This window comes from Motacilla alba, chromosome 1 (genome assembly GCF_015832195.1).
Source record: "Motacilla alba alba isolate MOTALB_02 chromosome 1, Motacilla_alba_V1.0_pri, whole genome shotgun sequence".
In the NCBI taxonomy this organism is placed as follows: domain Eukaryota; kingdom Metazoa; phylum Chordata; class Aves; order Passeriformes; family Motacillidae; genus Motacilla; species Motacilla alba.
The window spans coordinates 94,479,254-94,504,030 of NC_052016.1; the positions used below are offsets into that span (position 1 = coordinate 94,479,254).

The 24,777-nt window shown below is 42.5% G+C and overlaps 1 protein-coding gene across 4 annotated transcripts in view; it reads left to right on the forward strand.

Annotated features, from left to right (window-relative positions):
• NPAS2 (neuronal PAS domain protein 2) overlaps positions 1–24,777 on the forward strand; it is a 106,688-nt gene that overhangs the window by 44,972 nt on the left and 36,939 nt on the right. For 3 of the 4 annotated variants that reach the window (XM_038128258.1, XM_038128266.1, XM_038128276.1), the window contains exons 2-6: positions 6,686–6,739; positions 11,505–11,653; positions 14,848–14,939; positions 18,232–18,321; positions 24,164–24,284. In XM_038128258.1, coding sequence (XP_037984186.1) covers positions 6,686–6,739; positions 11,505–11,653; positions 14,848–14,939; positions 18,232–18,321; positions 24,164–24,284 — 506 coding nt within the window. Of the gene's footprint in view, positions 1–6,685; positions 6,740–8,896; positions 9,001–11,504; positions 11,654–14,847; positions 14,940–18,231; positions 18,322–24,163; positions 24,285–24,777 lie in introns of those variants that run through there. The other variant, XM_038128285.1, reaches the window with a different exon arrangement.

Consider the following 24,777-nt stretch of genomic DNA (forward strand, 5'->3'; position numbering starts at 1 on the left):
ACTAAGCATTTTGTTGCCCTGTGCCTCAGTTTCCTTGTTGAAATGCACGCACTAACTCCAGTGCATCAGCCAGGCTTTGCCAAATCCCTGATCCTAGAATTGTCAGGTGTCACCATGCAGGGATGTAGGGTCTGAGCCACCTCGTGCGCCCCCTGACAAGCCCAGGTGCTTCGTCTCCTGGCTCATGCAGGAGGCGAGAGGGCTGCCAGCAGACCACTGCAGTCACATCCTCCTCCATTCATCACACGCAGCGATGTTACCGAACTGACCTACTTTCCCCATCCGCCCACGGAAGGCTAATCCTGTTTAGCATTGCTGGAAGGGGACGGGCACGCGGAGAAGTGCTCTGAGTTATACAGATGGCAGTCTTTGCTGATTAATGTTAGTTTAATTTGTTTGCCTTTCTGTTTCCAGCCGTGCAAGGGGAGAGCAGAGCAGCGGTTGAACATGGGGATTCACAGCCTGTTCACTCAAGTCTGAATGGCTGTAGTCATTCAGTAGTAATAACAGCAGTGAGGAAGATCATGAGCATGTATGTACTGATCTTCATCAGAGATCCAAACACTGCACAAAACTTTACACGTTGCTCACAAGCCAGAGATAAAAGATGCCTCTCACCCTGGCCAGGCTCCAGCATGGCATTGCTGACGTCAGCCATCTCCCCCTGGCTTAAACCGATGTGAATCACGCTGCAACTACAGAGGGATCGCAGGCTGCACACCCCAGAATTCAGCTGGCACCGGGGTGGAAGGGGAAAGTGGTCTAACACATGGCAATAGGTGCAAGGTTTCTGACATGTGGAAAATATGATCCCTTCCCACCAAACAGAAATACCGTAAAGAATAAAACCAGAATATGTTCTGAGCCTTTATTTCTATTCATCATAATCTCTTACTAACTCAGCTCTATTACCTATACCATCTTCCTATCACCCCCAGTTCAGAAGAGAAGAGCATTAATTTCTGTCAAATTCCATTCTTTTTACTGTCCACATGTGGATTGTTTTTATTATATATTTGCTTTAAGCCTGTTACCATCTAAAGATTCATTGTACAAATATGGATGAAACATGAAACAGCCCATGAGGTTCCTGAAGTCCAGTATTTTCTTTAAAAGTTTTCTTTTCTTTTTTTGAAGCATTTAAATATCTCTTGTGTAAACAAAATGTAGTAACCTACTGAATGCAGGAAGACCTCACTGTACACTGTCAGGAAAAACTCTAAAGCTGGACACTTAATAATAATGCTTCTGGATTTTTTCTTTACTCTTAGAAACAGTAATTCCCATAACAATTTCAGTGTAACATGACCCATGGTGACTCCAGACTGCCATTCTCCCACTAAAAAGCCACATATCTTTCTCAAATAACCGTGTATATAATCAGGAAAGGGAAATTTTACTATCTTAAGGTTTCTAAAGGCTAGTTTGTTTACATGTTAATAAATCAATTTTTATTGTATGGTTTGGAATGTGTCATAATTATGGACTGCAGCATGTTCTTGTTACAGTTCATAGGTTTATATCCAAAAAAAGGAGAATAAAGTGGTACACTTCAGTTTGATGTGTCCATGAATCTGTTGATCTGTTCTGATTTGTGTTTGTACAAATCCTTCTGCTGTGTGTTCACACTATACCTTTTCTGGTGGGATAGCTGAGTGCTTCATGTTACAGAAACTTGAAACAAGGTGCTTAAAATGGTCAGATGGTCACTTCTTGCTTCTCACTCTGTGACCTTTCCTGCTGCTTCCCGTTTGCTGATCTTTCTCTTTGCTTTCCAGCAGGGCTTGGAAAGGAAATGTTTCACTCGTTAGTGTGATTCATTTCAGAGCTCTGCTTAGCTGAGGGGAAGCAGGTAGAGTTCCTAGCCACAGTGGTGCTCCCCAGGGTGGGCAAATCCCATCTAACCCATGCTGTGGAACACTCATGGGATGATGGCATTGACCGACCACAGTGCCCATCAGACCTAGATCATCATCCCCGGGCAGGGGATCTGGCAGCAATGCCAGCACAGTGACCAAGCTGCACTGTCCCCTGTGCTAGTGGGTGCCTAGAAACTGTGCCCCTGGATCATGCCTAGAACATCTCTGCAATCTTTTGGTGCCTTCTTTGTATGTACTGGATCCTGCTCGCTAAGTACAGGATGCCATGCATGGCTGGATCTGGCCTTTGAATCCTGAGCCCCACCAAACATACCCGTGTGCCTCCTGTGTAACACTGACCTCCTTGCTAACAGCCATTTCCTCCCCTTCAAAGATGGGATGGGAGAGTGGATGCCCTGTTGAGGCAGAACAGGAGCAATGCTGAGCAGAGATGGGCCCTGGAGGCTGAGCAATGTGTCTGGAAGGCATGGGAGCATGCCTACCCTGTTGTTCTGTTTCTTCCTCCTTCACAAAGACAGCAGTTGTTGGGAAGGTCTTCCCAGAGGTCAGAGGATAGTTCAAGGTGTTTCATCCCAGCATCCCAGTTTTCCATACAAGCCTTGCCCATCCCTTGCCTTTGAGAGGATTGTTCTCTAAGTGCAATATCATCATCTTTAATTAGGATTGGTTGTATTGTACCAGCATCCCAAGTCATCTGAGGGTGAGGTCTGAGGTGTAAGGCTCAGGTATGTTTGCAGTGGATGGGAGCATCCCTCTCCCCAGGCCTGACCATACCTGTACAGGAAAAGTGGTGGAATACCCAGGCAAACCTGTGGAGTGATGGAGGCAAACACCCCACCTTGCTAGAGAGGGAAGAGGAGGAAAAGTCCAGTCTTTTCCTTGAGCTGCCAAACATAAGGGCCAGGGAAGCACAAACACTGTGATTTCTCAGGTTCCCCAGGCACATCTCTGGACCTCTGAAAGAAATTTACATCTCTGATTTAATTCAGCTGAGTTAAATGAATATGATTTAAAATTCTTGATAAATATCAGTCAGATTTGTAAAAACTTCTAGCTGGCCTTCTAGCAACTTAGTGGGAAATCACCAATGATTACCTCCATGTGAGTGTCTACAGCATATCCTTATGAGCAGTAGGGCAGGAAGGAGTGAAACCAACCTCACCAGGCCAGAAAAGTAGTAGCTTAGCTCAATAAAAAACATGTTTCTAGCACAGGATAAGGTGATCAGTGCCAGATGATTTTTTATAGTGAAAGCTCTGTATCCAGTGGGAATAGACTGTATCAAAATAAACATGTGCAACCTTTCTTCCGGAGAGTCCCTGGAGCGAGCTGGCACTCCGCCTGAATTAGTTCTTTCCCAAGCAACTATTCATTGTATGAATGAATGTGGGGGGGATGTTTGTGCTATAATTCTCCATCTGATAACTAAGCCAGGGGTACATGGTTAACAGCTTTAGTCAGTCTTTTGTTTCCAAAATGCCCTTCTTGCCCACTTGTGGATATGCATCTTTCTGTGTGTTTTATATGAGTTCCTCCCTGCTGGGAGAATGTGAGCTCTCTCCTCCTTGTTCCAAGTAGTTCCCATCTTTTTGAGTGATAGTCTTCACTCCTTGATGATAATGATAATACTGATGAAGCTCCAAATGTAACTGTCCCTGTTAAATACTCTGCCAGCAGGAATTACATCATGTGGTGTTCTTACCTATAGGTTTCCAAATTCCCTTTCATATTGTGAAAGGATTCGTCACAGTTTGAGAAATACTTGTGCCACTTGTTTTTTTATGTCACTTTGCAGGGGAACTGTGGCACAGAGCCTTGGTATTTACTGCCTGCCTCCATCATTGCAATGAGTCAGAATTTTCTCCTAAATCAAGAGACAGTAGGTTTCCAGTTTGCAGTTTGGGACCTTCACAGCTGAGGGATTGGGAGAATAACATAAAGCAAGCAGGTTGCACTAAGCGCATACCTAAGCTCCTTGACATGGGTTTCTCCGTCAAGGTGTAAGGCAGCATCTGTGGGGCTCTGGAGAAGGATGGTAATACTAGTTTGCAGCAGTTGTATACTCTGATGCGTCTATTTTATTGAGAACAATTTTAATTTCATATGGTACATATGTACTAGCAAACCCTGTTAGCAATGCTTATGATGCTCTAGAGATTTTGCCATGTGAGCAAACAGAAGCAAAATGATAATTAGATATTGTCTCATGCTAACAACAGCACAGCAGGTCCAGAATTTTATGTCAGTCAGTGAGAAACCTTGTTTACTGGAAGCTGGCCATGAATTGCTTTACAGATCTGGCCAAATCCTTGGCAGAACAGACCAGTTCGATCTGTTGCTCTCTCTCAAGAGTAGAGGCTTCCTGGCAGTGTAATTTCTTCTTGATGGTTTATGGGGTACAGCTGTAGGAAGCCCCTTTCCATTAGATGCATTGTGCTTCTCCAAAAGAGACGGGGCTGAGCAACACCAATACTGACTGTCTCATCCACCTCCATCCTTCCTCACAGGCACTCAGCACTCTTGTCCACATATTCCTGCTTTCTAATGGGAATCTGTTATAGCCAGAGGAGGACCTTTAGGGATTCAGGGAGAGCGACTTCTGCTGCTGATACTGCCCCATTTTGATTGATACCCTAGATTCAACAAGTGTGCATGCAACAGAACATTTTGTGCTGTGCTGTGCTCTGAGGGTGGTAGGACACTGGAATAGGTTGCCCAGGGAGGTTGTGGATGTTCCAACCCTGGTAGTGTTCAAGGCCAAGTTGGATAAGGCTTGAGCAACCTGGTCTAGTGCAAGGTGTCCTCCCACCATTGGGACTAGATGATCTTTATGGTCCCTTCATACCCCCTAACATCCTGTGGTTCTGTGATTGTGAGCAAAGATTTAGCAAAGAAACACTGCAAAATCCTGAATGCTAATCCTGCCATTTAAACCATGCCCTCTGTATTCTTGAATAGCATAGGTTGCAATAAGTGAGCAGATAACAACAAAACACACTGAATAGTGTCACTGCATTTTAACCTGAATTATTTGAAAACACAGTGATTGGGATAACAGTTTCATTATGGGACTAAGAAAATAAACACCTAAAATATATGTAAAGCACTGGTTAATAGAATTTTGCTGGCCTTATACATTTTCCTAGTCTAAAATACAGATTATGATATGGCTGACTTGCAAGTCAAAAGTCATGGCTGACTGTGGCTGTTTTGCAAGTAGAAACAAATATCTGAAAAAAAAAATCTAAAACCGGTATAGTATTATTTGTTCTGGTTTTTTGTATAAGGGAATCCAGCTATTTAAATTCATCAGTTGTAACTGAAAAAACTAGACCCTTGGCATTCATATTTCCTGCTTATCCTTCATCAAAAAGCTGAGTGCCATTAAGTAGTAGCTTTACCCTTCAATCAGTGACCAGTGGATCTAATTCATTTGATAAAAAGTTATGGGGTAATTTTGTGTTCTTGGCTAACTGTTGATTAATGACCAGGTAGAATGTTGCTGTAAGAGAACTAGTAACAGAAGCACTGCTTTTACTATTGTTGCATTTTCACTTTGTTTTTTTCTTAAAATGTTCTTTAAACAGGCAAATTTATGTGTGACTCATATGTGGAAAATAACATGGGCTTAAATAAAGCCTAGCAATTAACTTCCTTCCTCCTCCCTTCCAATTTTATTCATGTCTTACATGTTGAGGACTCAGTAAATGAGAAACATTGATTGCTGAAAAAGGGTGTTATCATTGCCTATCACTACACCACTGCTTTAAAAATGAGGCTTTGACAATATACAGTGGCATTGTGCTGCTATTTCAGAAAGTATTTGTGTGGGATGCAGCAGTGCATGGATTTTGCACCCTAAAGGGGTGCCAAATGCCATGAGAGGTACAGTGGCACAGGGCTTCCTTCTTGGGCTGAAGTGGTTACAGATCAAGCGTCACTGTCTCATAAGGTCACGGAGCAAAGGAGGGTGGGCAGTGAGTCAGTGACAAGTGTTTCTGAGGTGCTCAGCCTTCAGCTGGGCTGCTTTTGTATTTTTCCCTTTGCCATGCCTACACAAATTTACTTAATTTACCCAATTTACCCTTTTCTCCTTACAGCTCACACTGCTGGAGCATTTGAACTACAAAGCTGAGGTCACAACATTTTGCTGAAGATTAGCAAAAATAGTGATGGGGACGGGACAGTCCCCGTGCTTGGTGCCAGCATGGCTGGGCAGGTGGTCTGACTGGGCTGCAAAAGGGTTTTTTAGGATGGCTTAGGCAGTGGGATTTATAAGGACACTTTGAATTTGAGGTGTAATTCAGTGGAGTTATTACCATCTCCTTTGGCTTTGGGTCAAGATCCACAGAGGAGGATGAAGAGCTTCCCAGTAGGAAGAGCAGAGAGGTCAAAGGCATCGGTGATGCTGGCTCTTGCACTGAAGATGGTTTTGGTGGGACCATGGGGGGCAATGAAAATGCTTTTCAGCTCATCCAGCCTACAAGTTTGCAGAGAGTGACTGCCACACAAAAAAAATCCCCAAGAAGTTATCTGTTTTTGTACTGTACTGATGCACCACGTGGTGCCTGGGAGCCTTGATCCCTGGCTAGAGACCCTAAGGCTAGCATAATGCTCAGGAATAACATTACCCACAATGGATATTTCCTAAAATCAAGGACTGTGGCATAGAGCACTGCTGACACATTTATCTGACCTGGATATCATCACAGTGTTATTAAATTGAAATAGAGTGACTGTGAGATTAACCTGCAAATAGGGCTTACAAATGACAATTCATACTGATTCTTGCATTCCTTCAACAGAAAAAACTGCTTAGACAATCTAATGGATGAAGATGAGAAAGACAGGGCAAAGAGGTGAGTATCTTTTCTTTTATAACTCTCTGTGATGAGCTTGATACTGTTTGTTGCTGCAGAAGCTGTTTTATCCATAATCAATTAATCAAAGAGCAAGAGAGTAAAATACAGTCAAACACAACTTGAAAAACTGCCATCTCACAGACTCCTACTCCTGGCTGCACTGAAGAAGAAAATAACCTAGTAGTGTTTCCTGTGGAAAATGTTAAAAAAGCCAAAGCATTGATCATTTTCTTCACATGACTGCAGAACATCAGAACTGAAGCACCAACAACATTCTTCTGCCACTATAATACATCATCTGAGCTTCCAGAGTGTACAAAAATGTTGTGGTTTTCTTTTTTCTTTAAATACCTTTTGCAAAAGAAAATGAACAGGAAAAATGGGTTTTTTTCCCCTATTAGAATGGTCATTTATTCATTTATTCATCAGTGCCTATCTTACAGCAGTGAAAACACCCAGAAGTTGCCTTCGGAGCAGAGAAAGACCATGAAAAGTCAGCCTTAAACTGGCCCAAACCTATATTCACATACAGTCTGTACTCCATTGAGTCCCAGTTGGTGGGAATTCACTGTGAACTCTTTGTTGGGAGAGAAAAGGTGTGTTTCAAGGCAGAAGACCTGTGGCAGTGAAACTCTTAGTAACTGTCAGAGCTGACCGGCATCTGCAGAAAAGCAGTTTGGAAGCATTCGAGGTTATCAATGCCTCAGCCCGCAGTTTAATTACTTTAGAGAGAGACACAGGTTGCCCACATTTTTCCCCTTGGTTCCTTCTAATGAGAGTATTTCCAGTCCAGGCACAAGCAGTTGATCCATTTTCATCTCTTTTGATTCCTTCTCTGCTTCTTTCCCTCCCCGCAGCTTTGTCTCACCAATATAGGTCAGCACAGGCTGCAGCCAGGCTCAGCTGTTCCCCTTTGCTTCCTTTTGGTGGGTGTAGAAAGGAGCCCACCTCGCAGCACTGCTTCACCTGCTAAAGGCCTGATCATCTTCAAGATATTTGTGTGCTAATTGTCTAGTAAAAGAAAAATTCATTAAATGAATGCATATATGAAAAAAAATAGGATAACACATATCCTCGCTATCGGCAATTGTCACCACCATCTGGTATGGTTTTCATGCTGTTTGTTCCCAGAAGGAATTTTTGTCGTACCCTGGGGCAGGCCTCTATCAGGGTGCATAAAAAAGTTATAACTTTAAAAATTAAAAAAGGAAACTGCTTCTTCAAATTGTAATTTAAGTTCATTTTGCTTTTTAGAAACAAAGCTAAAGTTGAAATCGAACTTGAAATCATGAGATGGTTCATGAAGATCTAAAGTTAATTCATTATACTGAAACAGTTCAGATTCATTTAAAAGCTATAGGTTTTCTTCCAGAGACAGTCAAACTGAGGAGATGCTATTTGATTAATATTTTGCTGCTGTGTCTTGTAAACTGAGGATTCTCACCTGTCCTATACCACAAGGGAAACGCTATTTTTTCCTTCTATTTGGTATGAGGACTGTATCCCTCAGGGCTGAGAAACACCAGAGGGGATTAAAATGCCCAGGAAATTGTTCTCTCCTTTTATAGTCTCGGTTCAAAGTAGGTGAGATTGAAAATTTCTGGGCCTGAGTTTTTGGGATGGTCTCAAGCCAGGAGGTGAGTTTCTCAGGTTAGGTATGTGTAGAGATGCACATACACACCATGTATATCTGCTGCAATTTATTAGGCATGCACAGGTTGTATTATACAGACATGAAAAAAAGGATCAATCCTCTCCTGAGAAGAGGCACTTCCACTCTCTCCCATGTGCCAGGTGTTTAATATTTGGCCAAGATCAGGAAGAACACTGGTTAAATTGAGCCCTGTTCTGCATCACCTGACTCCCTAAGGCACAACTGCACTCTGACAACCTGAAGACTAAAATGTGGGTATGATGGCACCACATTGAAGACCTCTGTGAGGTTTTCTGATCTTCTCAGCTCAGAAGCCATAATTTCCTTTTCAGTTCTTTGATGCTAGATGAAGTTTATTTTGGTTTTAGATACTTATTAATTTTAAACAGAAGGTATGCTTTGTGCACTTTTTTCTCTATTTGCTCTTCTTTCAGTTTACTTTAATGCTATGTAAGCTTAAAATAATTTTTTTTACAATTCAATTGAATTCCAAATTCCAGCCAAAACCAGCTTGAAGTGAACCATGAGAAAGTGCTTAATCATGAAGACTACTACCTGCCATTTTCCACTGAAATAAAAAGTAAATTTAAGAATCTGAATGAAGGTATGTGGTACAGTTACTTGCATTGATGCATATATAACACACTCCACTGGACAGCCAGAAGAAATCTGAAATTTAGTGTAAAGTCACATTTCATTGTAAATTAGCAAACTGTAGCATCTACTACTCAGTCAGTATCTGTCTAAGACAACAAGCAGCATATATGTAAGTGAATAAAATTAGCTGTTAAATTGTTGGTTTTGATCATTCTGAATTCAGGCTGTTCTGTATTGCTTTTAGCTATATTCACTAAAAATCCTGATTTTATTCATACTGTGTCTCCTCCTTCCCCTTGAATATGCTGTAATCTTTATGGAGTAGCAAGGAGGGAAGAGAACTGGGACAAGTAGTATGGTATTAAGACAGAGGTTGAGTGGGCTTACTGGAATAGTATGCACTAGCAGTGAAGTAAGCATGGCTAGAAAATAATCTTCAAAGGGAAGCAATGAAAAATATGTTACTTCATGCATTTATAACTGTACTAAACAAAGTATTTTCAACTGTGCAGGGATAGTTTTTATCATTTTTTCCAATCTTTTCTCATTTTTTTCCTTTTCAAAACTTTACTGTGATCATCGATTCATATCTTGGTAGAGTTATTTCTACTAGAGGAGCTTTTATATTTCCTTTGTGAATAAAATGTCAAGTGTTAAAAATAGATACTTTATATTTCTGTCAAGGCTTTTTTTTTATTTGCTTTTTTTTCTTTTTTTTTTTTCTTTACTTTTTTTTTTTTTTAAGCAACACATTCCCTGTTGACAGCTGGTGGTTTACTTTATTTTCAGGGAAATCTGGACTCTTTAAGCTTAAAATGAAGTGAGGATTGAATTATGAGGAAGTAAAATGTTGATATTCTTAATGTTGCCCTGAACTGTAGAGAAACAGGATAAGGCTGGAGCTTTTCACATCTTGTTCTGACAGCCTTTTGCAGTGTAATAAGAGCAAGCTGAAATCAGTCAAGCAGTATCCACCCAATCTCTTGTGTTCAAAGCTGAAAAATAATCAAGCATTGGCTTCTATCCAGTGTATCTCCTAGTGTGTTCAGGGTTGAGAGCAAGACAAACAAAAATTACCCCTCTGTCAGTAGCAACATCCAGAAGCCTCTGTAGCGATTTCTCTGCTGAAAATGTTTATTGCCATCCTGGTCCTCACAGGGGATGTAGATGCTGGGCTAAATTCTGCTCTGATTTTCAGCAGTGTTCATCCAGAGCACAGCAGAGTTAGCTGGGACTGAGAAAGTCAGAGTGAGAACTGGCCTCTCGGCTTTTCTTTTCCATCTACATGTAACCAGATTTTTCAGTCTTTGCGTAATTGACAAGGCAAACCTCATCTGCTTGAGGTCCTTTCGGAAGAACAAACAAACCTACTGGGCTATACTTATTTCTATTTCCACATGGATACGGAAGTCCAGGTGATAACCTCCGAGTCAAACAGTTGTGGTATTCATGAGAACAAGTCAGAAAATGTGTGTGTACAGATTGGCATAGGGTTAAAAAACAAAGTGCACATGCTGAAAAGATTATCAACAGCCTTAATGACAGTATTATGATGGTGCCAAAACACCCCAAATGAAATCAGATTCTTTCTTCCTTTGAGCTCTTGAAACACAGCAGCAGAAGCAGGCTCTCTCTGAGGAATCTGCAAGCTAAACAGACAAGACTGGTGAAGAAAGCTGTAGAGTCTTTGTTTTAAACCTAGAGATTGGGTCACTGACACTGATTTTCCCAGTGGCACACAGAGATTAAGGGCAAGCACTGCTTGCACTTCCAAGACCCCAAGTCTGGCAGTGCATCCCAGCCTCAGACAATCCATGCTGATGCCCTCTCTCCTGCTTGTCATTGTGACCTTGGAAAGGAGACTGAACAAAGTGGCATACGAACCAGATGGGAGCTGCAGCAACTTCTACTCAGGTCTCTGATCTTAATGACTGGAAGACAATATCCTGATTCTTCTCTGCCAGCCTGGAGGTAGGCAGAGCACCTGTGACCAAAGTGGGCAGGTCCTTCTAGATCAACCCAGCGCCTGTGCAACAGCTGCAGGACTGGGGTCTTCTGTTAAGAAGGGTATGATCCAGTCTCTACTCTTCTTCTTTATGGACAATTCTACTGTTGTCACAGTATTCCTATTTCTTCTCACTCTGAGTGCCTCTCCAGAATCTGCATGAATTTTTGAGATCCTGCATATGTCTGGGAGATGGACAGAGCTCCTTCAACTACAAGCTCAATGCTGTCCTGATAAGCTCAGCCAGAGTGTCCAGAGGCAGTACAGAGGAGTGAGCAGAGCCTCCATCTCCCCACTGGGCACTAAAGGTGGCTCAAAGACAAGAGCAGGAGGTGGGAACTGTTGCCTCCTACTTGATTCTGCAGCTTTGCTGGAGTCCAGTGTTAATCTTCACACGCTGATGCGTGCAGCAAGCTGGTTTTATGTATATACATTGCAAAGAGCAGGTACATGATCATTTTCCTTCTTGCTCTGCTCATCCTTTGTTTCTTTTCCCCTGTCTGCAGGGCTTCGCGTAACAAGTCTGAGAAGAAGAGGCGCGATCAGTTCAATGTTCTCATCAAAGAGCTCAGCTCCATGCTTCCAGGCAACACTCGCAAAATGGACAAAACCACTGTGCTGGAAAAAGTCATCGGCTTTCTGCAGAAACACAATGGTAAGATTTAGTGCAGCTCTTCATGCACTTGCCAGACAGTTACTATAATATCCTGTTTCCTTCAGTGATTATCAGAATAGCTTGAGGGACCTAAAAGTGCCAACATAAGGTATTTTAGGTTTTTTCCAACCTCATCAAAAAAGATCATTTGCAGACACTGTGCTGCCCAAATCCATCTCCTTGTTTGCTCTTCAGTTGAAGATGACTCTCAACCTGCTGGAGAAGGGGGCAAATGGCAGCAGCTGAGGGAAAGATGGCAACAGTGCCCTGCAGCACTCATGAAGAAGACAGATGCTTTGAACAAGAGAGATTTGGGAGCAGAGGGAAGATTCCCTTACTTGAAATTTGCAATATTCTGAGCAGAAGAACAAAGAATTCGCCCCAGTTTCTCTGCAGAAAAAATGCAGGGAAGCAATCTGTTCAGCACCCCAGCTCCTCAGTGGACTGTGTAGGACTCAATTTTCCACATTGAGTAGAAAACTCAGACCAGAAAGTGTCTCCTTTTTTGAAGCTGGCATCAGTGAATTGCATCCACAGATGGTTGACATGCTTCAGCCAGTTTGCACAAGCAGAAGCTACGTCACATGTGCACAGCATCCAGTTGCAGTAGTCATGTTCAGCATCAGAAAGCCAGGAGTTCATTTTTAAAATGCTTGCACCCCTGACAGTTAAGTCCCTTAGAAATGTACCTTCACAGAGGGCAGAGGAGATTTCTGACCCTGCTGATCCACTCTCTTTGGTCTAGTTCCTCTTCAGAGGGGGGAATGTGCACTGTGGCCTTCCTGATGCTTTGACATCCACCAGTAGTGGTCAACTGAAATGTTCCTCCCTTATAAATCAGGGCACTGATTCAAATGGGGCTCTCCTGCTCTGCCCCTATGATGGAGAGGTTGCAGTGGGTGACTGTGGGGAATGCCCCTGGTCCCAGAAAGCAGGAAGGAGTCTCACAAGATGGTGCGCTACGTCACCTGGCTTACCTTGGCTCATCCAGCACTTCCTCCTGCACTCTCTGGAGAACTCCAGGTGTAACAGGAAAGACCACTAAAACTCTTATATCATGACTTGCAACAGAATGGAGTCAGAGATGTCAGTCTTACTGAGGAAATAATTATAATGGTTCTGACATTAGAGTGCAGCTTCTCCTTAAATGAATTTTTGCCACAGACAAGATAGAATCATATATTTGTTTAGGTTGGAAAAGACATTTAAGACCAATGAGTCCAACTGTTAACCTATGGTTTGTACAGGAGGGGATGACTAGGACATCTCAAGGTTTAATAGTTATGTACACTTTTTTTAAAATTATAATGATAACTCATCTTTTTTTTTTTTAGCTGCCCAAGGCACAAGGAAGATGTGAATATGCTCAATTATAAAGCTGAACAAAGAACAATCACCCGAGATTTGAAATAAGTGTACAAATGTAGCTGAAGGTCCAAATAATTTACTCCAAAAGGTGCTTTTCCTTGAAAAACAACTAGATGAAGGAAAGCTAACAGTCACAAATCTTTCCACAGCAATTGGGTCAAAATGTGACTGGGCTTTGTGCACTTGCTAAAAAAAGCAAATGTTATCTATTTTTAAAGCAGATTAGTAGTCACAGAATATAATACAAAGCATCAGCATTTAAAAGTGTTGATTATCCTCAGCATACTTTGGATCTGGTTTATTGAGTCATGTTCCCCTTCCATTTGGTAGGCTAAACCAATATTTTAATCATAACAGAGGAGAAGGCAAATTTTCAGATTTTTTCCTTCTTAAACAGCCTCTTTCATTATAATCCACAGAATCTCTCCCCCTCATCTCAAGTAATTCTCCCAACAGTCACCATTTCATGTACATTGGCTTTTCCAAGCTACAGATCTGCTGAAAGTATCCTATATTCTGAAAGTACTTTAAAAAGTCTGATGGATTCTTTTTCCTTAGTCTGCTTTTCAAACCTGTGTGTAAAACCATGGGGGCTGTGGAGAGTTGCCGTGCTGCCAGTGACAGCCCCCAGCAGTGCAGAAAGCGACTCAAATGAGCTGGTAGGAGCAAATGGCTGCATCTCCACTAATACAGCCTGAACAGAGGATTCTATTTCTTTCTTGGTGACAAAATGCACTGGCACTTGTAAAAATTTACTGTCTTTAGTATCATTTATCCATTGCCTTTCTCTGGCCAGTTTGCTTATGTGCTCTGAATACAGAGCATTGAGTGTTACATGCTCTGGAAGTGTTAATTAACAGGATTAATTAAAGTGCTAATCAACAGGAGGTCCTGAAAAGAGAAGAGTCCGTGCTCGCCATCCCCTCCCTACTAGACCTGAGTGAGGGAACCCTCCTAGAGAAGCAGAGTGAGCAGCAAACTATAAACCCGCTCAAGTTTCTGCAAATTAGAGCTGTCCCCCAGAATCCTGTCTGACTCAGAGCTAACATAAGTGACTGTTTTCCAAGGGCAAACAGTGCAACCAGCTGTCCAGTATGGTCCCCAGTTTCAGTGCAAAGCTGTGAGTTGTTATCCTGGTGTGTCTGCACTCCTCCATGGAAAGCCCTTCAGGAACAAGCCCTCTGCAGGCTGCCATGGGGTCAGGATAGAACAATGGGGCAGATCTCCTCTTGGGGCATTATGGGCTGGCAGCACAGGATTTGGGATGAGATGCTGGTGCTCCATTCCTTCTCCTGGACTGCCCTGCACCATGTGGCTGAAGGTAGGAAGAGGGTGGTGGCAGTAGCACCGGTGAAAGCTGCTGCAAATGCTTATGATTCTCTCTCCTCTTGGAAAACAGCAGTAGCTCTGCAGTTTGGGGTCACAGCCCTTTGGGGCTCCTCTGAAGGAGCTTTTTTTGCTATTCTTTTTGGTACAGAAGCTATAGGCAGAAGCCTCTCTAGCATCCTGATTTTGAAGCTGTAAATTGTAAATAGCAATTGGACACATGCTAATCCTTGCCCTGATTTTAATTTCATGCAAACTGGTTTTATCTTTTGATCAATATCCCAGTAGTGTTGCTTGAGGTCAATGGCCTTGTGAATACAAGCTCCCAATGAAGTCAGTACAAGTTGACTTGAGTAAAAAATGAGGAAAACATTTCAGGCTTGAAAACTGCAATTTTTGAATACAAAGGTTATTTCTCTCTTTTCATAGCAACTCATATGTAATATTTCAAGATAGAAGTTAATTTGAATTTTAAGGATGTAAATATTCTATTTGTCTAGAAGTCTCAGCGCAGACGGAGATTTCTGAAATTCAGCAGGATTGGAAGCCTTCATTTCTCAGCAATGAAGAATTCACCCAGCTGATGTTGGAGGTAAACATGCACATACACCTTTTCTAATTTTGTCTAGCACTCATGGAAATGCCCATGCATTTAGAACAAACTGTCATCTGCAGTTCCAAAAGAGGAGGTTTTGGGAACTGCTGTATTTGACCATCAAGCAGAGCTGTCACTGGGATTAAAGTCCCCACCTGTTGCTCTTCCCTCTCAGCAGTGCCATTGCACTGGGCTGCTGCAGCCTGCAGAGCTGTGCAGCAACTCCCAAGAAAAGCACTTCAGGGCAAAGATTCAAATCACAGTTTTTTGTTTTTTTTTTACAGAGGTGAGGTAAAGGGCACATAGCTGTTTTTCTCCTGTTCTTGGAAGGCGTTGTTAGCATCTAATATTTATGCAAGATTAGCACCTGAAACGCAGTGGTGTCGCGTCCCTCTAGTGCTAGGTGCTGAACAAGCAGATAAAGCCTGACAGCTCCTCTTGGCTTGATACAGTTGGTACTTCCACTCTGATTTTCAAGGCCCCTATCAAACAGTTCTTATTCTAGCATTTTGCAATCATAGTTTTTCTATTATAGCATAGGTTCTTTTAATGCTAGCTGGGATTAGAAGGGAGGCGATGCAATGGTGTTTAGGTAGGTTCAAAATGAAAAACAAATGAGTTGCTAGAATGCATTTTTCTCTCTCAGTAATAGCTAGAACTGCCTTGAGCAAAGGTCTTCTCCTGTACTAAACACACAGATGTTGCATAGCCCCACGGTGCCCTTTGAGAACAAGCTTCTCTTCCCACAAATGATGTGAACATGGCACATGATCCAGGCTCTGGTGGTGGGCAGGGAAGGATGTTGGGGAACAATTTCACCACCAAGGAGTGGCATAAAGCTGGAGCATGTTGCTGGCTCCCAGAGGCTGGCAGTCCTTTGGCCATTGCAATTTGTTGTGATGAGACTCTCCTGGACTAGTTTTATGAGACACTTTGCTCCCATTACTCTGACAACCACCCATTTCCCTCTCTGTGCACAGGAACTTAAAACACATAATTCCTTCAGTCTGCACTGAAATATGTCCCTCAGACAGCAGTAAATTGACTGTTGTTCTAACAGGTTGGGTCTTTGTTGATTCTACTTGTATGCTACACAATTTCAGATTAAAACAATCACTTTTGGTTTCCCAGCTTATAAATCACCTTCTTGCTACTGTGATTTTCCACGCCCTTCAAGATGACATTGGGTATTGGGATGTCCTGTTGTGACAGATGTTCATCATTCCCTGCTATTTTGCCTTTCTACTAATCTTATTTTATTAGCATTTGGACAAGACTGCTTGAAGTTTTTCCCATCCTGTTATTAAAAGATGGGTAGGGTTTTTTCTGAGCACTAATTCAAAAGACTCAAGGCATAATTGACTGCAGTAATATATCAGCTTTCCTGAAAATGGCCTTTTCTTACCACATTGAAAAGGCTGTCACCAAATTACAGTGGGCATTAGGCTCTGTTTGTCTGCCTGGGACTGATGCAATAGTAAAACCTTTGAAAATGAAAACGCTCTCTTAATGTTGGAATGTCCAGTTGCAAGTAAACACGGTTATGTATGCACATATTAACTTGATTTTACCACAAAGTTCTGATATGAGTCACTGTGTGTAATTTGCATTGGATATGAAATAAAGACCTGATTTTTTAAAAACTAACAACCTTCACCATAGTAACATGCACAATCCAACTGCCTTGTAAAACTGCTGCTCTCTTCTATGGGTTAACAGCTATCATGCTTTTTTAGAAAACAGCTTGAATGTACTGCACTAAAGAAAAACATATTCTCTGCACCTAGAGTAACAAAATCAAACTAACTATAGCAGCTGGAGGGTTTTCAGAGATGCTAAACACTCACTCTTCTACTGGGGTATAAGTTATTGACTCGCTTTTCAAAGGATTGAAGCACCAGCAGATTCCCATTGACTTAAATAGTTGTGGGTGCTCAGCATTCTCTGGAAAAAGGAACATATGTTTGTGTCTTTATTCAAGGCTTTGTGTTTTCCTTTTTTTTTTTTTTTTTTTTTTAACAATTAGCATTTTCCAGTGTTCTCAGAATTCTTTCCCTTATTGAAGTCAGCGGGGGGGAAGGATGTGCTGTGGCTTACAAGATCAACTGCAAGTCTGGCTTGGAGGCAGGCCTGGATTTGTGGTATGGTTTTGTAACACGGTGGCTCTCTGGCCAGGCTGTTTGCAGTACACCTGTCTCCTGAGCAGGTATGGCCACTGGAGCATAGTCAAACTCTGCTCTGATTCAGTTGTGCTTGCAGTGCCTTTGCTGCTCAAATACTGCCGGCAAAACTGACTCCAGAACATTCTGGAACTGACAGGAAGGACCCAGACTTGCTCCACTTGATGGGTTGGGAGCCTCACCGGTGACTCCCTAATGACAATAGGAAGGTTATAATATATTATCTGAGCACCTACTGTTGTGTCTTAATTTTTTTAGATGTTCTCCTTACAGTGATCTGAAGATCATCTAGCTTTAGTTCACTCTGAGGAGAATACCCCGAAAAATTCAGTTAATCTTGCCCTAGATCTCAAGATCTACCTAGGTTTAATTTTGAACAAAACTTAGCTCAAAACTTGGCAGCTCAGACTAAGGAGAGGCTCATTTTGAAGGTGAAATTGCTCCTGTGCAGAGGATGGGGATAAGGCTGACATTTTGCTTCAGTCCTAGGAGTGAAGGGGCGTACCACAAGATGGGACCAAAGTGAGGAAGAAACTCTGCAGAAGGGTGAATTTGTCTTGGAATGAGTAATCTAATACCATGACCTTTAAAATAAATCACTCAATTAAAACTCAGACTAAGGATTATTTGATCATTTGCATTGCTTTTACTTACATGAAAGCCCAGTAATATACAATGTTACATTAATACAAACTGAGATTTATGGGGTTTGCAGAGAAGTACCATTTTGAGATAGGACTGCATCCTTTCATCGTCCTTTGATATTTACACAGAGCTCAAATGTTCATTTTAATAACTTCCAAGGGATCCAGTCTTAGTCATTTTGCATTATTAAAATGTGTGATTAATTTAAAAACTGAGACATGAAATGTTCCTGTGAGCCCTTTGTTGCTTCAATAGTAGGTTTTACTAGACTACAAAGAGTCTTGTAAAAGTTAAATCAGACTGTAAAATCAGAGAATTACTGTTCTGCAACTTGAGATAACATTCCTACAGCTCGATAACAATATGGTACCGAAGTCAAACTGTTTTGATCAATACATGATGAGATGTCCTGTTTACACCACTCATTCCTATTAAAGCACTCCCGGCTTGTGTGTTTTCCGTAGGCATTAGATGGCTTCATTATAGCAGTAACCACAGGTGGAAGCATCATCTATGTGTCTGACAGCATCACACCTCTTCTAGGGCATTTACCGGTGAGTAATTCTGGCACTGCCTTTTCTACTACACACTGTAGAATTGGGCACTGCAGTTGTAGAAGCAGGTGTAAAACAGTGCTGGGGGTGGTGTTTTCCTGAAAATGTGGTGAGGGAGTTTGTCCCTGCATTATGCTGGCTGCTGCTGTTGCTCAGCTCTGCACTCTGTCTGTCTGATTCATATCCTTCAGGTTTTTGTTGCTATGAGGCACTTCAGCTTGAATGGAAAAAGCTCTGCAGGAATAGTCTGGCCAGGGGAGGGACAGGGTGACCTGGCTGATCTTTTCCATCTCTGATTTGTAAGCTAGCAGAGAATAGCACCAGTGCTGCTGGCAGCCCAGTGAGGAGCTTGTTAAGGGCCTTATTCTGCTCCCAGGGAGGTAAAGGACAAAAGCCCCATTGAATTTGGAGTTAGCTGGAGGCTGCTGACAGCTCTCCCTGCAGCTCCCCTGTGCTTTCCCAAGGGGAGCACACTGCTCCCAGGAGCTGCTGGTGGAGCCGATGCTGGGTGCAACCCTACACCAGTGCAGCCGCTGCTCAGCACATTCAGCTTCTTTTGTCTGTGTGCTGCTCCAGGAGACACTCCCATGGGCAGTGGCTTGGGCTGGAGGAGCAGGGGAGAGGGACTGCTCCAAACCCAGCTCCTGTTGCTAAGGCTACTCTAGGAGAAATGGCACAATAATTATGGATTAATCCTCACACTCATTTTTAGTACCCTGCTCTCAAATAAATACATGCCCAGGAGAAAAAATTAGCTGCCAAATCATTATTGTACTACCTCCTGCCATGTTCTGAAGAAAATTACAATTCTCTTCCTCTCATTTAGTTTTTCACCAAATATGTGTTATGTTTTCCACCTAGACAAGCGTATTTCACAGCACTACCTTGCTGGAATAAGAACAAAAATTATTTTCTTCTGAGACAAAAGGAACTTAATGAAAGAGCAGCTCCTGGTAAATGCAAAAATATTGCTATGCAACAACAGATTGAACTGAGTCTATCTATTTCAGTTTTCTTTCATCCTCAACAGTTTAGAAGACCAGTACTTGACTATTTTCTGACATTTGCCTCAATTCAAGGGTGGGGAGAGCTCGGTCCTACACACAAGCTGTGAGGTTTTCATACACTTACTGATTTCCATGAAATTTCCTTGTCTTTCATCATTTGGAGGTTTCATTGGTATCCCTTTCAAATACTGATTCTTAGTGGAGATGGTAGATCTGCTGAGGGAAGGTATTCCTCTTCAGGAAGACACATTTCAGACCCCGTGCCTGAAGTCTGAAGCCCTCACTGAACATGGATAGATTCAGGTTTACAATTCCTGAGTTGCACCATCAGAAATTAAATTGGTTTTCTCTCCCAAAGACATGCTTTGTGTGATAACCTTACATGGTATCCAGCCCAAAATAAGGATAAAGATGGACATTACTTTTTATTTGCACAGAAGCAGCACATGGCAGTCCAAGTCAGGGACCAGCCTGACCAGGCTGCAGGTGGAGCAGACCTTCCTGAAGCTGTTGGAGTGGTAATGGTTAACAACGGCCCCACCAGCCCACACATGCAGAGGAAGCATCCCAGAGGCCATAACTGAGCAAGGAATAAAGGCTTCTGCCTGCCCCGCGTTGGCAAATCACTATGGCCATGGGCAGGAGCCCAGCTGAGGGTGCATCTAGATGCACACTGGGTATTTCAGTTCTCTGTTGCCCTTGTCATTTGTTTTTTTTAAAACTGATCAGAATGCTATCTGGAAAATCTGTGTGGCTTACTTTGTTTACCTCCAGGATCTATTTGTAAGCTAAATTCAGGCACTGTTTGAGGGACAAAATACCAATTCTTTCTCCTCTGTGACAACAGGGAAAAAATACTCTGAAAATCTTCTGCTTTGAACAATGAAAAGAATGCAAAACTGGGCAGAATTCAGAGCAGGGCTCTCTGAGGGTTCCTGTTAAGAAAACTGATGTATTTTCTTTCATTAAAATCATGAAAGTTCCAGTGCTGAGAACAAATATATCAGGTTCTCTTTAACACAGCTTCCCATACTTCCATGGAGAATTTTCAAACACAAACTTCCCCTGTTGTAATTCTAAATTTTTTCTTTTTAATGAGGTCTGGAGACTACTCATAGAGTCAGTTGAGATGGAGAGGTCTAGCTCACATTGTAAGAATGACTCTAACTGAACCCATTAAAATCTGATCACAGCTCATAGCATTTGCTAGTCAGATGGTGCACTGTGACTCCAAGAATATGCAGTCTCTTGAGAAGGGTCCTCCCTGTCCCTTCTTGCCTGCTTTTCCAGAAGGTCCCTGGCAGGGTTGAGATTTCTCCTCAGGGGCTACCCAGTGAAACTCAAGGAGCTGCTCTGCTGTGTTGTGTGCTTAAGGTAAACATCAGGGCAGAAGAATCCAGGACATAGCATCTTACAGTGTGCCAAAGTTAATCATTGCTGTGTTGCTGTTGCAGGGTAGCAGTGGAAATCAGTGCAGGACGTACAGGTTCATACAGGGGCCAAATCCCAGCACACAGGTGCATAGCCATCTTTATTTTTTGTGTTGATGGGAAAGAAACCTGTCTCATTTGCAGCCCTCCGCCATACCTTTCCTAGTCACCATGTTTGCTTAGATCCTTTGATTTTTTTCTCCCTGCAGCAAGAATTTTTCCACCTAACCACTACCCCCATCCCGCAGTAAAAGCAATGACATTTTGAGGAAGGAGCTCCATTCTGGAGTACAGCTGTTTTGGTGAAACTGCAGAAATATTTTAACTATGCATCCCATTATTGCAGAATTTGATGTATTTTGTTTAGAACAGACCGGCATCCATGTAGGCAGAGGTGTTCTTTGCCTGCCTTAGCTTTCAGGAGTAAATACTCCAAAGCGTTGCTTAGCAGGATCCATAGATTTGAAGATGCAGAGTAGATTCCAGGCTTAGCAGCATAACTGTGCATTAACATAGTTCAGCTAAAAAGCCTACCCACAGCCACTCTAGTTTATCTTTTGTCTGCTTTGCCTATCTCATTCAGCAATACTCTGGCTGTCTCAGCCAGTGGCACAGAACTGCTCACTGCAGAATAATTAGACAGAGCTGCAAACCATTCCCCTCCAACTGATCCATTTTTATCACTGATGGTCAAATTTTGTTGATAGAATCAGGTCAGAAAAGACCTGCAAAATCATCAAGTCCAACCTTTGACCTAATACCACCATGCCCACTAAACCAAAGTGCAGTGTCCACTCATTTTTGAACCCTTCCAGGGATGGTGATTCTGCCCACTTTCCTGGGCAGCCTCTTCCAATGCTTAATAACTCCTCCATGAAGAATTTTTTTCAGATGTCCAGCCTGAACCTCCCTTGGTGCAGCTTGAGTTCATTTCCCCTTGTCCTGTCACTGGGAGAAGAGACTAACCCCCACTCCCCACAACCTCCTTTCAGATAGTTTTAAGAGTGTGATAAGGTCTCCTTCCCTGAGCCTCCTGTTCTCCAGGCTAAACAAGTCCAGCTCCCTCAGCTGGTCCTTGTAAGACTTGTGCTCCAGACCCTTCCCCAGCTCTGTTGTCCTCTGAACACACTGCAGCACCTCAGTGGGAGATGAATTGAGCAGCCCAGAACTGGACACAGTACTCGAAGTGTGGCCTCACCAGTGCTGAGTACAGGGGGCAGTCAGTGCCCTGCTCCTGCTGGCCACACTCTTGCTGATACAGGCCAGGATGCCTTTGGCCTTCTTGGCCACCTGAGCACTGCTGGCTCATGTTCAGCAGCTGTTGACCAGCACCCCCAGGTCCTTTTTCACTGGGCAGCTTCCCAGCCACTCTGCCCCAGCCTGTAGCACTGCCTGGGGTTGTGACCCAAGGGCAGGATGTGGTGCTTTGCCTTGTTGGACCCTCATACAGTTGGTCTCAGGCCTTTGATCCAGCCTGTCCAGATCCCTTTGCAGAGCCTGTTTCACCACCTGCCTTTTTGCCATGGCATCAGATGTCTGCTCTTTGGGTCTGGTGCAGAATTAGCTATGAATAGCTTGCTTGGCATTTTCTACGGTTTCAGTGAGACAGTGGAAAATTTGCTTCCATCTCTCTGTTTGACTTAGCAATGTATTTTGGATTGACATATTGATTCAAGAGCATTGTTGAAGTCTTGATGTGTACAAGATCCAGAAATTCTGTTCTGTGCACTGTTTTATAGGTGTGCCAAACCTCTGCAAGAGGCAAGAGTTTGGAACTGGAGCTTGGTCAGAATATGGAGACAAAAGGTTTCAGTTAGAGCAGTGGTGATGGCTCCCATCTAGTTTTCCTGCAGTTACTTCAGAGTAGATGGGAGATTAATTAACCGGGAAAAAAATTATTTCTGAAATTGCACCTAAGCCTTGAACAGAACTCACCAGTGCAGTTTTCTTGTCAAAGGCTCTTTCTTCATATGCACAAAAAAAATTACATGAAACAATGTACTATATTTTGTGAATTGTAGTATGTGTATAGAGAAGTGTGTAAGCAAGTATTTATACATACATAAAAAACCTTTATGACATACTGTATCAGTAGGATTCACATTAATAAGATATAAACTAAAGCCACAAAATAACTTTTGAGTATTCTTCACAACTTATTAAAGTAATGAGCATATATAATACTTATAACTGAATCATCTAAATTGATATATTCTTGTTAAGGTGTGTGTATAAAGCATTCTGATTTTTAAAGTCTGCTCAATGAGTTTCACCACTCCAAACAGGAATTCTACACAGAAAAGCTAGCATGAATAGAAAGCAGATGGAAAGCAAAGTACAATCTTACACAAATAGATGATGGTTAATAACTTGCCATTCTCATACAGAGCTTACATGTTTTCAGCATGACTGTTCAGTCTGATAGAAGCTGCTCTGATGACACACAAAGCTGTGTCAGTGTGCCAGCTCAGCCTGAGGTAGTCTCAAGTGGGACAGATGTAAGTCAATGCCATTGGAGGGTCACTTTATCTCAGGCTTCCTTTCAGATACACTCTTTTGGGTTGGTGACCACACTGAGCACAGGGAGACCTTCCTCTTGGCAGCCCATGGCAGACTTGTTGTTTTCTCCACCCTGGGCCAGCCATGGCCTTTTGCACAAATCCATCTCCTCTTTCCATTCCCAAATGTCAGTTCCTAGATTTTGGATGGATTTCAGGTTCAAGCCAGCTGATCATGGGGCTGGAAGCACATGGACATTCAGCTCATGGCTGGCCAGAGGGAGGGCTTGGTGGCACTGTGCAGTCCCCCTCCCTGGAGACTAACTGCTGTAAAGTCATGTTCAGATGTGGAGGTCCCCATGTCCCTGCTCCCAGCTGCCAGGATGCAGGAAGTGGGGAACAAGACCTGCCACCCCAAGGGCATTTCCCAGAAGCTGAGGGGATCCCCCTGGGAAGAGGCTTGATCTGGGACTGACCTGGCTGACTCAAGGTGACTCTCAGCCTCACTGCTCCTGCAAGTCAGGCTCTGTCAGGGAGAGAACAAATTCCAATGATCCACAACAGGCCTGTGCATGGATCTTAGTAACAGTGTGGGGAGCCAGACACCCTTTTCCAGCCCTCTCCCAGGTCTCATCATTTAATTGTGTGGACATACCTGCTGCATCTGATGGTCTCTGAGAAACATTAAATATTGCTGATTGCTGTGACTTAATCTGATGATCAGCCCACAGAGACGTGGCCACTCAGTTTGTCCAAAGGTTCCTCCTCTGTTTTAGAGTACCTGGAAATCAGTGAGGAAACTCCTGTCAAATGCCACAGGCTTTTGTATCACATCTTGTTGCACATCTTTGCAAGTGTTACTTGTTGTGGTATTTCTGTTTGTCTCAAAAGTTATTTCTCTTTGCAGTGTGATGTCTTGGATCAGAATTTGTTAAACTTCCTCCCAGAGCAAGAACACTCAGAAATTTATAAGATGTTATCTTCTTGCATGCTTATGACAGATTCTGCCTCATCCGATTACCTAAAAAGTAAGTTTCATTTTATCTTCTCTAGTAAATGAAAAAGCACAGGCAGGAAAAAAAATTTTCTCCCAGAAAGAGTTTTTTATGTGATGTGCAATAAAAAAATTAGGTTCATAGCCTTTCAAAAAGATCTTGCCACCTGGAATGACCCTTTGGTTCTATTTTTAAATGAAACTCTTTGCCTTTATTTTACTAGGCTAAGACTACTTGCAGTTATGTTAATTATTAAATATCATATCATTTGAGACAGCTAAGGAAAATAGGTTAGCTGATGGAAATTGAGAGTTCGCCTGAGACAAATCACATCTTAATTGATATTTCAGCCTGTTCAAGTAAGATGTTTTTCAGCGATCAGCTAATGTGGCGTACCTTTGGTTTGCCTTACAGTCAAAAAATGCCTCTAAAACTATTGTAATTATTTTTCCAATTGAATTTTTATTTCGTTGGAAATGTTTTTACTTCCTCAGCCTTACTCACTCTAGGAGGTAAGATGCAGAAA